Raw genomic sequence first — 13024 nt, forward strand, 5'->3', positions numbered from 1 at the left:
TATTTTTTTATAATCTCTGGCATCTTCAAAATAACAAACGTAAAGTTACGACTTTTTGGATATTAACTATAAAATATACAACCTATACGTCTACCGATTTAGAATTTTGAAATATGCGATGGTTTTGAAATAAACAAGAAATACTTGAAATTAGCGCGCGACCAGCCAATATAGCGAGAGCCGCCCTGTACCTTCCTACCCCGATCGCTGCACGAGTCATTCCCGCTACGGCCGTCACACGGGGAACTTGTGTCGCTCGCGCAATCGTAAAAAAGGGTGACAACACGATAAGACAAAATGAGACAAATGGGGACAATAAAGAAAATAAGAAGAAGAAACATAAAGGTTGGAGGAAAAAGAATGCTTACAATTGGAACAAATTAATGAAGTAAGTTGGTTTTATTTTAAATTTGATGATAATTGTATTATAGACGATGTTTGATATGTACCCCTGTTTTAAGTACATAACGAATGTGTAAGATTTTTTCATTTATAGCATAGATAATCTTTTCAGAAATCCGGAATCCAGAAGGAAAATAAACCCACTGATTGTTCACAATGTGAACCCACTCCTTCGTAAGTACCTTTATTCAGTCAAAAATGTATGTTATCAACGTTCTACTGGTTTTATCGCATGATTCCATTTTTAGCAAAAAGCAACAAAGTGCAAAGAAATAAAAAATCATGGTGAACTTAGTGGAAGTATGGCGGACATAATATGGAACAGGAGCTCATTGGAGTAGTATTATATTTAAAAAAATACGAAATAATTTCAAGAATTACATTTCTTAGAAGGTGGTAGATAAGTATGTTGTATAAAGAATTTGATGTTGATATTTATTTCATTTATACTTACTACACCTGTGCGGGAAATTGCTTAGTAATAAAACAGGTTTATATTCATATTTACATAGTAATGTGAGTTTTCATTTCGAAAAATTTTGTGTAAGTATATTAAATTGAGTTCCTGGGTGATCTGGAAACACAATTGGGCCCGGAAGATGGCGCTGCAGTCACTCCTCCTAATGACATGAACCGATTTGGATGAATATTTGTGTGCACATTTCATTTTTGTGGGATGATTGGTTGATTCGCTTTCACATTAGCTAATATTATGTATTTTTGTTGTTAGAAAGTAAACTTAATTTAATGTTTATAATACATTATTATTGGTATAAATAAGCCAGTGTTCGTCTCACATTGCTGTACCTGCCTACCTACCCTACCAGGGCCTAACTTTGTTCTGGCTATTTTATTTTGATTATTTGTAATGAATAATTACAATTATAATAGAGTGCAAAAAATAAATACATGCGTCAATATATTTTGTGTTTTTTTTTTATACAATTTTTTTATTTAAAAATATATCATTCCGACCGCGGCTTTGCCCGCGTGGAATTAGGTTATATCGTGAATCCTTTTTTATCCCACAGAAGTGTTCAGTTCGGATAAAAAGTATCCTATGTGTAAATCCAGGCAATTAGCTATATTTTATCAAAATTGGTAATGTAGTCTTGACGTGATTAAGTAACAACTAACAAAAAAATATACAAATTAACATCCAAAGTTTCGCATCCGTTTTACTGTATTAGTGATATCTTCCACTCTTGACTTTGACTGAGAAGAATTAGGGTTTATAACTTCTTTCAGAAATAGTACCTTTCATTTCTGGGCATGATGTAATATCTACGTCAGCATCAAATTCTATCTAAATCAATTCAGTAGTCCGCGTTATTGAGTACCATTTCATTTTTTCAGAGTAACAATATTTTTTGTTATTTTAAAGATTATTTATAACCTGTATTATTTTGTTATAAAGTAAACATTACGAAATAATAATAATTATTAATAATGTCTAAGTAGTTGTTGGAAAGAAGATTATTTGTTTATAAGCAAGAAAATAAAACCAATAAATCAACTATTGAATAAATGTATAACAATATTATAACTGTATGACGACTCCATACATGTTTGTCCCGAGTCGGCCAGCGGCAGCGCGGCGAGTTTGCAAGAATGACTTCGCGCACACCGGCGTTCGCGATAGCGAGCTATTAGACTCCGCCCGCCAAGCAGTGGATTTTTTTTTGTGTATCGTCTTAAGTACATTCAGTGGACCAAGTACTATATCGTGATATTATGTCGCCATCTAGTTTATACTAGGTAGAATTTGTTACATTTTGAAGTGAAAAGTTCTTTAGCGGCGTTGGGTATAAAATCTTAAACTCCCGTCAGGACACGTGACCTAAGTAATCCAAAAAGCGCATAGCGTAAGACGGATGGATATCAAACATGCTCAACGTTAATAATCAAGTTTTCACTTCTGCCGGCACTCCCGGAGTGCAACCCGTCTTTTTTTTGGCCAGTTTCGCGTACCTACTTTTATACCTATCACCACACTATCACGATTCGCACCTTGGTTTCTATAAGTGGTAATAGGTACAAATCATTTTCATCAAATTTGTCATTCCGTTGATAATTTACAACGCAATATTGTGGCAATATACAGATTAATATTTTGTGAACGTATTTTGTGTTATAATAATTAGGTACTGTCCCTCGAGGATGTGCATATACTAGTGTTGCCGAACTATCGATAGTTTGACTATCGATAGTTGACCTTGAAAATAAGTCAGAATATCGATAGCACTATCGATAGTATCGATATTATCGATACTATCGATACTATCGATAGCGTTAATCATGGAATACTATTGATGAACTGCAATAGTATCGATAAAATCGATAGTATTGATTGCCAATAGTTGCTATACTATCGATACTGTCGATAGTATCGATACTATTGCTACTGAATATTGCAACTACAATCGATACTATCGATAGTACTGATACTATCGATAGTTTTGAGCTATCGATAGTAGTAAATTGTGCAATAGTATTGTTCACGATTTCTTGGTATAATGGGTCAGTCAGTGCCACCGACCCATATTATGACTCAGTTTAAAAGTTAAGACTAGTATTTGGTTTAATCGTTGTAATAAAGAGACATCTAGTTCTAACATCTAGTTCTCTGTCATCCACTATAATATTATTGATAAAGCAATACTATCGAGAAAAAGGTCACTATCGATGGGACGATATTATCGATAGTATCGACACTATCGATAGTATCGATAGTTCGTTCGATATTGAGCTTCGATAGTATCGACACTATTGATAGTATCGATAGTTCGTTCGATATTGAGCTTCGATAGTATCGATACTATCGATGGTATTGCTATGTGTCGATAGTATTTACGCTTATAGGACTATCGATACTATCGATAGTATCGACACTATCGATAGTATCGATAGTGCTATCGATACTATTGCTTTTCCCCAACTATCGATAGTTAATCGATAGACAATCGATAGTGGACTATCGAGCGGCAACACTAGCATATACACATTACACAGTGCATAAAGCACAGGCATATAGGTAACAGTAATGCCATCTCGTGGGACAAAAGGAACATAATATTAGATAAGGTATATGTAGGTAGGCTTCAGTTAAATATTAATATGAGCTAAACTAAAAACCTAATTTTAAAATGTACCTAAGTAGATTTTTAAATATAAACGTATCCAAAATAAATGTATATTGTATATAATTATATGTAAGTACCTGTAAGTATTGAGTCAGTTGGTAACGCTCGCGCTCCATTGCGGATCTATGAAATTAGGTAAGTACCTACATATTTATGTGCTGTATAACTTTAGCAAGAAAGTTACTTCTTGCCAAGAAGTAACTTGAACTTCGTAATATCCAGGGTCAGCTTGGACCGCTGGATGTTCATCCCTGGATCGCTATTTTCACATTTTATTTATATACCTAAGTACCTACCTACTGAGATAATTGATTGGCCACAAACATGACATGGACGGCATCGTCTAACCGACTTCATAAAAGGAGGAGGTTCTCAATTCTACTGCTTTTTGGTATTGTTACCTCAGAACTTTCGACTGGGTGTGGGTGAGCCGATATTGTTGATTTGTTTGATAGCTAATGATTACGGTTCAAGGGCGGATCCAGCCTTAGTGCCAGGGGGGGGTCACATAGACGTGGGCAATTTTCAAAAGCTATATTTTGGTAATTTAATTGATACGTAGATTTAAAAATAAATAAATAAATAAAAAAAATTGGTCAAGTGCGAGTCGGATTCGCGAACCAAGAGTTCCGTACAAACATTTTTATATATGTTTTAATATTAAATTTATGCTTTTTGCAATTTTTCCTTTATCTGTGCTATAAGACGTAAGTTTCTATTAAATAAAGATTAAATATCAAGATTCTGTGTTCACGGGAAGTACCCTGTAGGTTTTGATTCCTGGCAACACTTGCGAATGTTGATAAGCATGAAATGTATGTTTTAGCAATTTTTCCTCCATCTGTGCTGACACAAGTAGCACAATACCTATAGATTTTGATTCCCTTGCGATAATGTCGAAATTTGCGATAATTTACAGCAGAAACGGCTGTATCTTTTGATTGCGTTGGCTTATAAGTTTGATTTTTTCACAGCTTTAAGGAACCGTAGATTTGAGTATTCGGTATGAATTTCAGATTGATACCTCCACGCGTTCCTGAGAAAAAGGGTCTTGACAGGCAGACAAACTTGAAAAATATATATTTTTTGCAATTATTCCTGTATCTGTACTATAAGATGTTGCTTTGTACCGAATTTCAAGATTCTGAGTTTACGGAAAGTACCCTGTAGGTTTTGAGTTTTGATTCCCTTGCGAATGTCGAAATTTGCGAATTTTTTCGGCATTTACGGCTGTATCTTCTGATTCGTTGACATAGAAGTTTGATTTTATTATAGCGTAAAGGTATTATAGAATTTCGATGCAGTTTTTTTTAAAGATAGAGTGATTCAAGGGGTATATAATTTATAAGGTTTTAGATAAAGCGGGCGAAGCCGCGGGTGGTAAGCTAGTCTGCGTTATAAGACGTTTGATTGTACTAAATTTCATGACTCTGTATTTCAGCATTTACAGCTGCAACTTTTGATTGCGTTGGCTAAAACGTTTGAATTTTTCACAGCATCAAGGGACCGTAGACCGTAGGATTTCGACATTAGCAAGGGAATCAATACCTGCAGGGAGCACCCTGTCCCGTAGACACAGTCTTGAAATTGAGTAAAAAGTATCGTGTTATAGCACAGATTTAGTAATAACTGCGAAAACCCTAATTATTTAATTAAATGCAATAAAAATATATTTTTTAAATCATTTTAACCTAACAATCCCTTTACTCATGAACGTCTACATGTATTTAATTGATATTCACATCAGAATTCAGGTCTATAATAACTTAAATCTGTTATTTAATTCAAATTCTATGTCAACGCAATCTGAAGAAAAAGCAATTAGAGCTGCATATTCTGTAATTCGCAACTATACTTGCAAGGGAATCATAAATCAAAACCTACAAGGTACTTCCCGTGAACACAGTCTTGAAATTTGGTTAAAAGCAACGACTTAAGCACTTACAAGCACAGATAAAGAAAAAAATTCTTTAAACAAAATTGTAAGACTCAACATAATGAAAAAATATGTTTGCTCGGAGTCCTCGGTGCGCGAGCGCATTTGGCCGATTTTTTGTTGTAATTTGACTGTATTTTCTATTGTTCATTTTAAAAAAAATTGCTATTTTATGTCTTATCCACGAACTGGGATATTTCGATATTTGAGGTTTTGTGCGAAAAGTGTAACAGCAAAAGTTGTAGAAAAAAAATTAAATTACATACAACTTTACCATTACACTTTATTCCGCAGTTATAGATTTTTTCAAAAATCGAAAAACCTGTTTTTTGTCCTTAAATTACGACCACAGGTCGACCCTAATAAACTATTTCTATAATTTTTGTTATATTCTCTTCCGTTACCGTTTATAATTGATTTCATTGTTCTATATTACTTTTATGTCTCAAAATTCAATAAAAACATCATGTTGAACAGCATTAATTTGTTAATTTAAAAAAGTTAATATTAAATTAGTGGTCCACTTAGGTCGTGGACCTAGCCCAGGGGGGGGTCATGACCCCGTGACCCCCCCCCTGGATCCGCGCTTGTTACGGTTACTTAGCCCCTTTTAATTTTTTCCTAGGTTCTGACCATTTGAAGGTGGTTCAGTTTTTTGTTAAAACATAATTATTATTGCAGGACAAATATTTTTTTGAGGAATTTTTTTCTTTCATCCTCAGTGTGTAGTATTAAGTTTTAGTGAGTCTATTTACTCGTGTATATGGGCAGAGGTGATGACATAAGAATGCCTGCCTTCTAGGCCATAAATAAATATTTACATACCTACCTTAATAAAAAAAAAACATTACAAGATTACACTCATATCGTTTTCCTGTGTTTAATAAACTGGTGAGTAAATTGGAAAGGGATTAATAAAAAAAATCAATAAAAATAGGAAGCTCTTTAATATGGCACTACCTTACAGTACCTACATTACATTATATAAAGATATGCAAGGATAACTAACGGCCCTGTCGCCTGCGCTCCTTAACTCGTTGGAAATATTAATCTAAATCTTGCGAAATTTTAAGTTTTACAGAATTACTAAATACACAATCACAAAACTAATCGATTGAAATTATTACAAACAAAAATTATTAATAATAACATGGTATACAATCTTTTCTTCATGGATTTATAACTTTTTTTACTAGGTACATCAATATTAATATACTTATTTTAAACAAATTTTTTATGAATTAAATTAAAGAGTTTATGAGCAAACAATTGTGCGCAGTTCTACATATTCCATGGCACTCAAACTAAATACACATTGTTGATTGGTAAAACCTTAAAGTTAATTAAAAACTAAAAGCAAAATATTGAATTAGAATTTAACACCCTAGTCACTAACAAGGCAATGTTTTCAACTCGACATTTTTGCTTAATTAAAAAAAACCTACTTTTAAAAGGCAGCCTTTTAAAAATAAGCTATTGCCAATAGCTACATCACAAGAAATGCATATCATATAAAAACAATATATCTGGATGTAATATAAAACAATAAACCAGTCCAGCCCAACTTTATACAAAAGCTAAGAATAAAAAAAGAAATGTATGCGTGTACTAGAGTACACACGTAAGAAGTGAAACTTCTTTATGACCTTAAAAATGTCACGAGTATGGCGTAACGCAAAAATGTCACGCGTACGGCGTAACGCAAAAATGTCACGCGTACGGCGTAACGCAAAAATGTTACACTAAATTTTTGTCCAACCCCGATAAAGAAGTTTCACTTCAAAAAAAACTTAATCTAATACATACTTAACTTATGAAATAAAAACTAAACATAATATTCAAATGCTTTAAAAATTTGTAAAGAAATAGAGAGAGCAGTTTCAGAGTATTCTCAAATAAATGCATGGCTGTGTTATAATTTTATTACATAAAGTACTATTAGTACTTCATGAGCCGTGGTGTTTAAAACTAAAGTATCCAACACAAATGTGATTATTTGTAAACAAAATATTTTCATAACTTATTATTAAAATCTTGAACATACTTAATTAAAAAAATGTGTAAAACATATTCAAATACAATATAATATTTAAAATTTCATAAAAACTGGGAATGTTTATATTACTACTACTATCAGTGACAATATGCTAATGTAATGGCTTAGCAGCAAACAAGAGGCACTAAGAGCGCAACCTGCCCTGTCTCAACATCTTAGCCTATGTTACATCTAATATTGTAGATTTCACACAAAATGTAAATTCCTCGTATCACAAACTATAGGTATATATACTCTATACTTCTCTATATGCATATATAATAATGTATAATAGTTGAGTATCTAAACATTAGGATATGGCAACTTAACAACAACTCTTATTGTCTAGTGGAATAGCTACTGTCAGCCGAGCTCAGGCCTCAGTCGCTTCATGACACATACAAATCATAGCAATTTTATTGCAAGATAATCCATAATAAATTGATGGTTTACTATGTACCAATGTGATATAGAATTTAAGTTTCAATAATGTATATTATCATGTACATAAGTCATCTGTCAATCAAAAAATAAGATAATTATATATTGGTTTTTATCAATTTGTAATCCTATCTATTTTCTGTGACAACTAAGACAACAGTCAACTTTAAATGTATATGAGAAAACTTAGTTAATGATTATAATCTACTACAGGACGGTCATCTTAACTGATGTGTGAGCTTCACAGTAATAAGCGGCAACCCTAAGGCATGATATGTGTTATACTACGTCAAACATACAGTGTATCCATATTCTGTGAGATTCTAGTGACTGTAATAGGTATTTGATTGTCAACATTATGTTCAAATGGTGAAGTTAGCCAATTTGAGTAGGTACATGCTCAGTAAACTTGGCCACTGTGGCCGCAAGGCTAGCTAACTAGCATCGCTACGTCTGGAGCCAGTGAAACATGAGGCTGTGAACGGTCGGATAGTCCAACTCAGTGTTGGGAGAACTGAGGAATTCCTTCAAGTTAAGTGACACGTTACCAGGCAGGGGGCTCTCTTTATGTTCGGCGGCGGAGTGCGCGGAGTTGTCGTCGGAGGGACAGTCGGACGACGTGGGGTCCCGCCACTTGTCCTCGTAGTTCAGGTCGCAAAGCGTCGGCGGCTCATCGCCGTCACTTATTTCCTCATCGATCGAGACACCTCGAGACTTGCTGCGAACGGAATCATTCTCGGCACTGTCGCGGCTGTTTTCATTTTGACGTCGAGCATTCTTTAATGCACGGTATCGACGCGATCTTTCTCTCTGGAGCCGCCTCTTTCTTTCATCAGCTCGTTCTAATTCTTCAGGCGTCTTCTTTGTTGCATTCTTACCGAAGAAATATCTCATGAATGACTCGTCGCAGTTACGTTTAGACAAATAACTCGCCATTAACTTATAGTAATATTGATTGTCCATTTCTTTAAGTGTTTTAAGGAAATAACATTAAGCGTTTTAAAAAAGAAAAGCACCAATAAGTAGATATTCTGGAAATTGCGAAATAAAAATAATGAGAACGCGACCACAGATTAAGTATTAGTTACTAACGCGACTGTCGCTGACGTGACGTCATTGACATTTACAATTTGCGTTCCGATCACTAACCTGCTACTTGCGATGCTTGATACGATGCACTAGCATCGTATAGAATATGCAAGGGCAGCGCGAGGAATAAACTAGTGCAGTAGTGCTATATTTGTTTTTACTTTTTTAATTAATAAATTACTTGTAATATATAATGTGCTTTATAAAATTAAAATAATAAGAATGCCATTGTGTGTGTTTGTGTATTTTTTGTTACGATTTTTATTTTCGATATGTTAATAATATAGGTTTATAACACAGTTCTAAAATTTGGTTTATGTAATTATATTATTCTTTTATAATATACATTTCTATGATCGTTTACGACCACTTTACGACCAAGTAATGTGTTTATCCTCCTGAGTCCCGACATTTTTTTTTCTAACATTGTAAATTTGTCCGCATGTCCTTTAAAAAGAACTATTTCGAGGTGTGGCTGAAGTCCTGAGACTTTGCGTGCTTCGAAATAGAGCTTAAAGCTCATACAATTTTTTTTGCTAGAACAAACATTATTGACATTTAAATAAAGATCATTTTGGCATAAAAAATAATTCTGTGCTATTTGTTCGTCTTATAGGCCATTGGGTCTTAATACATAACATGCCGGGGTAGAATATGTCCGTTACAAAGGAATCTCGGACTTACAGTGAGATTTTTTTTATAAATAATACCAATTAAAAACACATTTTTGCAATCAAAATAATCAACTTTTATTAAACTTTTTTATTATAATGTAAAAACAAGTTATAAAATCACGAAACTCAAGTCTTACGGGCTGGCCACGGACACCGGCGGCGCGACCGACGGCGCGACGGGCGGCGCGGCAAGTCGCGCGGCGCGGTAAGCATGCCACGGGCAGTTGCGTTCGCCGCCGCGACCAGTGTAGACGAGGAGACGAGATAGCTTTATCAAAGTTAGCTCGACGTTGTTTGGAGAGTAGCAGCTTTTATGCTCAAGATTTAATGTTTGGAAGATATAGTGGAGTACACGAATTAAATAGAAATCGTGTTACAGACGGAGAATTCCACCAAAAATATGAAAAATATAGGCATGATGAAAAATTATGTTGCGGGTGGCTAGACTTCCAAATAGCTGGTCTAGCTAGAATTTCTACAATAAAAGCTTCCGTCTCCATTTTCGCGAAAAAAAAACAAACTATTTTAAATTAAGTTCGCTCCGGGAGTAGTCGCCGCGTCTGCCGCTCGACTCCGTGGCCTGCGCCGTAATAACTCATACATTTGTTTCGATCGCTAGTCGTGCCGCGCGATTCGCTCGGGGAAATTCGCCGGTCGTCTCGCTGGTCGCCGCTGCGCGTGGCATGCCCAGTACATTTCCATACATTTGATTCATTCGCAAGACGCGCCGCCAGTCGCGCCGCGCGAATTTTCGCTATAGCGAATTGTCCGTGGCCAGCACGTTACTTCTATCAGTCTGAATTATTTATCAAAGTTAATGTCATAAGAATTCTTAGTAAAATAAGGAACATACAAAAGAACAAGCTAATATTAATAACCCAATTATGGAATGTTATAATTAATAGCTCCATACAAAAATAGAAAATAAAAAATAAAATTATAAAGAAAAAGAAAAAATTTAATCAGAATTATGAAATAGCTTAAAGCAATTTCGTTTTGCTGTTAAGCAAAGCGACAGATTACATCCTAAACATTTTACTGATGTTTTTTTAGAACATCCTTCATTTCTACAACGACTCTGAGTTGTTAACATTTCTGGTAAATGATCAGTGCCATGCTTTCGTCTCAATTTAGAAGGCAAAGGCACTATTGGCGGACGCCTCTTTTTTACGTTTCTTCTTTCCTCCGGTTCACCACTATCATCCAGCAAATCATCCTCTCTGTAGAGATTCTCTTCTATTAGTCTTTCTGCTATCAGTCTTTTGAACTCTCTAAGTTGTACTATTTTATGTCTACGGATACCTTTTTCTATCTGTTCTTGTTTAAATTTAATCCATGAATTCGTGATAGATAAGTCCAAGCAATGGGATATGAACCTTACGGTCCATTTACGAGTTCGTGCTCTACTTGGGCATACTGCTATTAATCTGTCGGTTAAATCTACTCCGCCCATATTGCTATTATACTCTTTTATAACTTCGGGACGTGAAACAAATAAGTATTGTTTTGTTGATCTGTTGTATCTTCTACAGTCATCAAAATTTTCAGCAGCATGAATAGTGGACAGCAGTAACACAGATTTATTGTCCATCCATTTAGTGAATGCCACCTCCCCATCATTTCGGACTAGTACGTCACAACTCCCTCTTCCTTTCCTCATTAAAGTTTTATCATCGTCTATTTTATTGATTACTTCTTTTGGCACGCGATTTTTCATTATAGTTCCAGTACATTTTAAGCCTCTTTTAGCAAGTTCGTCTGCCAATCTAACCGTAGTAAAATATCTATCGAAATAAATCAAATGACCAGGCACTAAAGATTCAGTAAGTTTAAGTACAACGTTTTCACCTAAATGAAATTGGTTATCATATGCAAAAGTCTCTTTTCCTTGGTAAATAGTTAAATCGCAAACAAGACCATTTGGATTGGCCAAAACAAAAGCTTTCATACCAGTCGGATGGGGCTTGCCAGGGCAATACTGTCGTATTGGACAGGCCCCAGTAAATGGAATGATCATTTCATCTATAGAAATTTTCTGCTGCCTCCCTTGTGCTTTGCAGCCTTGGAGAATTCTATCTAATAGAGGACGAACTTTCCAAAGCTTGTCCTGTTTCCTCATATCCATAGTTATGTCATTATCAAAAACTACCTTCATTGAATTTCTCAACAAAAAATATCTGTCTCGCGTCATGGCTTGTGTAATCACAGGTAAAGCATATTTTTGGTTCCAGTAAATTCTGATTTGAGACAGTGGTAAGCACGCCATAAGTAATGTTATCCCAAAATAAATATAGCATTCTTCCCTAGTTAAATTAATACTTCTTCCAGTTTTTTCAATTGAAGTCTGATTAGTTTTTTGAACAATGGTATCGATCAAATTGTCGTCAATATACTCGTTAAGGTATTTCATTAAATCTTCGGAATTTACATTATTAGATGGATAAGAAGGCTCTTGCAAATGTGGCATTGACTTAGTAAAACTCCGTCTCCCCCAAAGTTCTTCATTTTCTGGAGTAACTGGAAATCTTTGGGCCCTGCCGCCTCGAGTAAGTACTCTACCTCGAGAACGATAACCACCTGCATAAAAATAAATAAATATTTAAGACATCGAAGAAATATTCATACCAAAAATATAAATTGTTAAAATACCTAAAACCTACCTCTAGTACGCACTCTTCTCAGGCTAGTTGCTATCTGTACTGGTTGCGGTGTGGCTTCTGGTTCGGCTTCAGATTCTGACGTTGTACTACAAAGGTGGTCTAAATCTTCTGGGAAGGGTTCGGCTGTATCCGAATCCTCATCTTCAAATTCAGATTCGTTTAAAATTGTTTCCAATTGTTCATCAGTCAATCCTAAATAGGAAAAAAAACAAATCAATGAAATTTTATAGGAAATCCGGGATAAAAAGTAACCTATGTGGTATTCAGAAACATAAGCTATAATACTACAAAGTTTCATCAAAATCCGTTTAGTAATTATAATGTGATTGAGTTACAACATCCAAACATCCAAAAGTTACATTTATAGTATTACTCTAAATAAATGCCGAATATCCTTTTTCCCGTACAAATTGAATATGCCTAATTATATAGCTAAAACCGAAAGTACTTTAAAACGAACATACTGATATTTGGCTAATTATTCAATCCAGACGATTAAGTTTTGATAAAACTATAACATTTACCTATAAACCATAACCATATCTCAATAATAAATAAAAAGTTAACACATTTTATAAACATTTAACACGAAAAAACAAGTTTTTGTTTACCTGCTGTTCGTTGGTGCTCCATTTTCAATCTTG

The 13024-nt window shown here is 34.6% G+C and overlaps 1 protein-coding gene across 1 annotated transcript; it reads right to left on the minus strand.

Annotated features, from left to right (window-relative positions):
- Window positions 1-7268: 7268 nt before the first annotated feature.
- Window positions 7269-9018, minus strand: LOC149908700 (uncharacterized). The gene has a single exon (XM_090120293.1). The coding sequence runs from the start codon at window positions 8918-8920 to the stop codon at window positions 8405-8407; it is 516 nt and encodes a 171-aa protein (XP_089976419.1). The 5' UTR covers window positions 8921-9018; the 3' UTR covers window positions 7269-8404.
- Window positions 9019-13024: the final 4006 nt, after the last annotated feature.

This window comes from Colias eurytheme, chromosome 4, assembly GCF_061535395.1.
Source record: "Colias eurytheme isolate Ceu_HAF_F1 chromosome 4, ilColEury1 Martin Lab GWU primary, whole genome shotgun sequence".
Taxonomy (NCBI): Eukaryota; Metazoa; Arthropoda; class Insecta; order Lepidoptera; family Pieridae; genus Colias; species Colias eurytheme.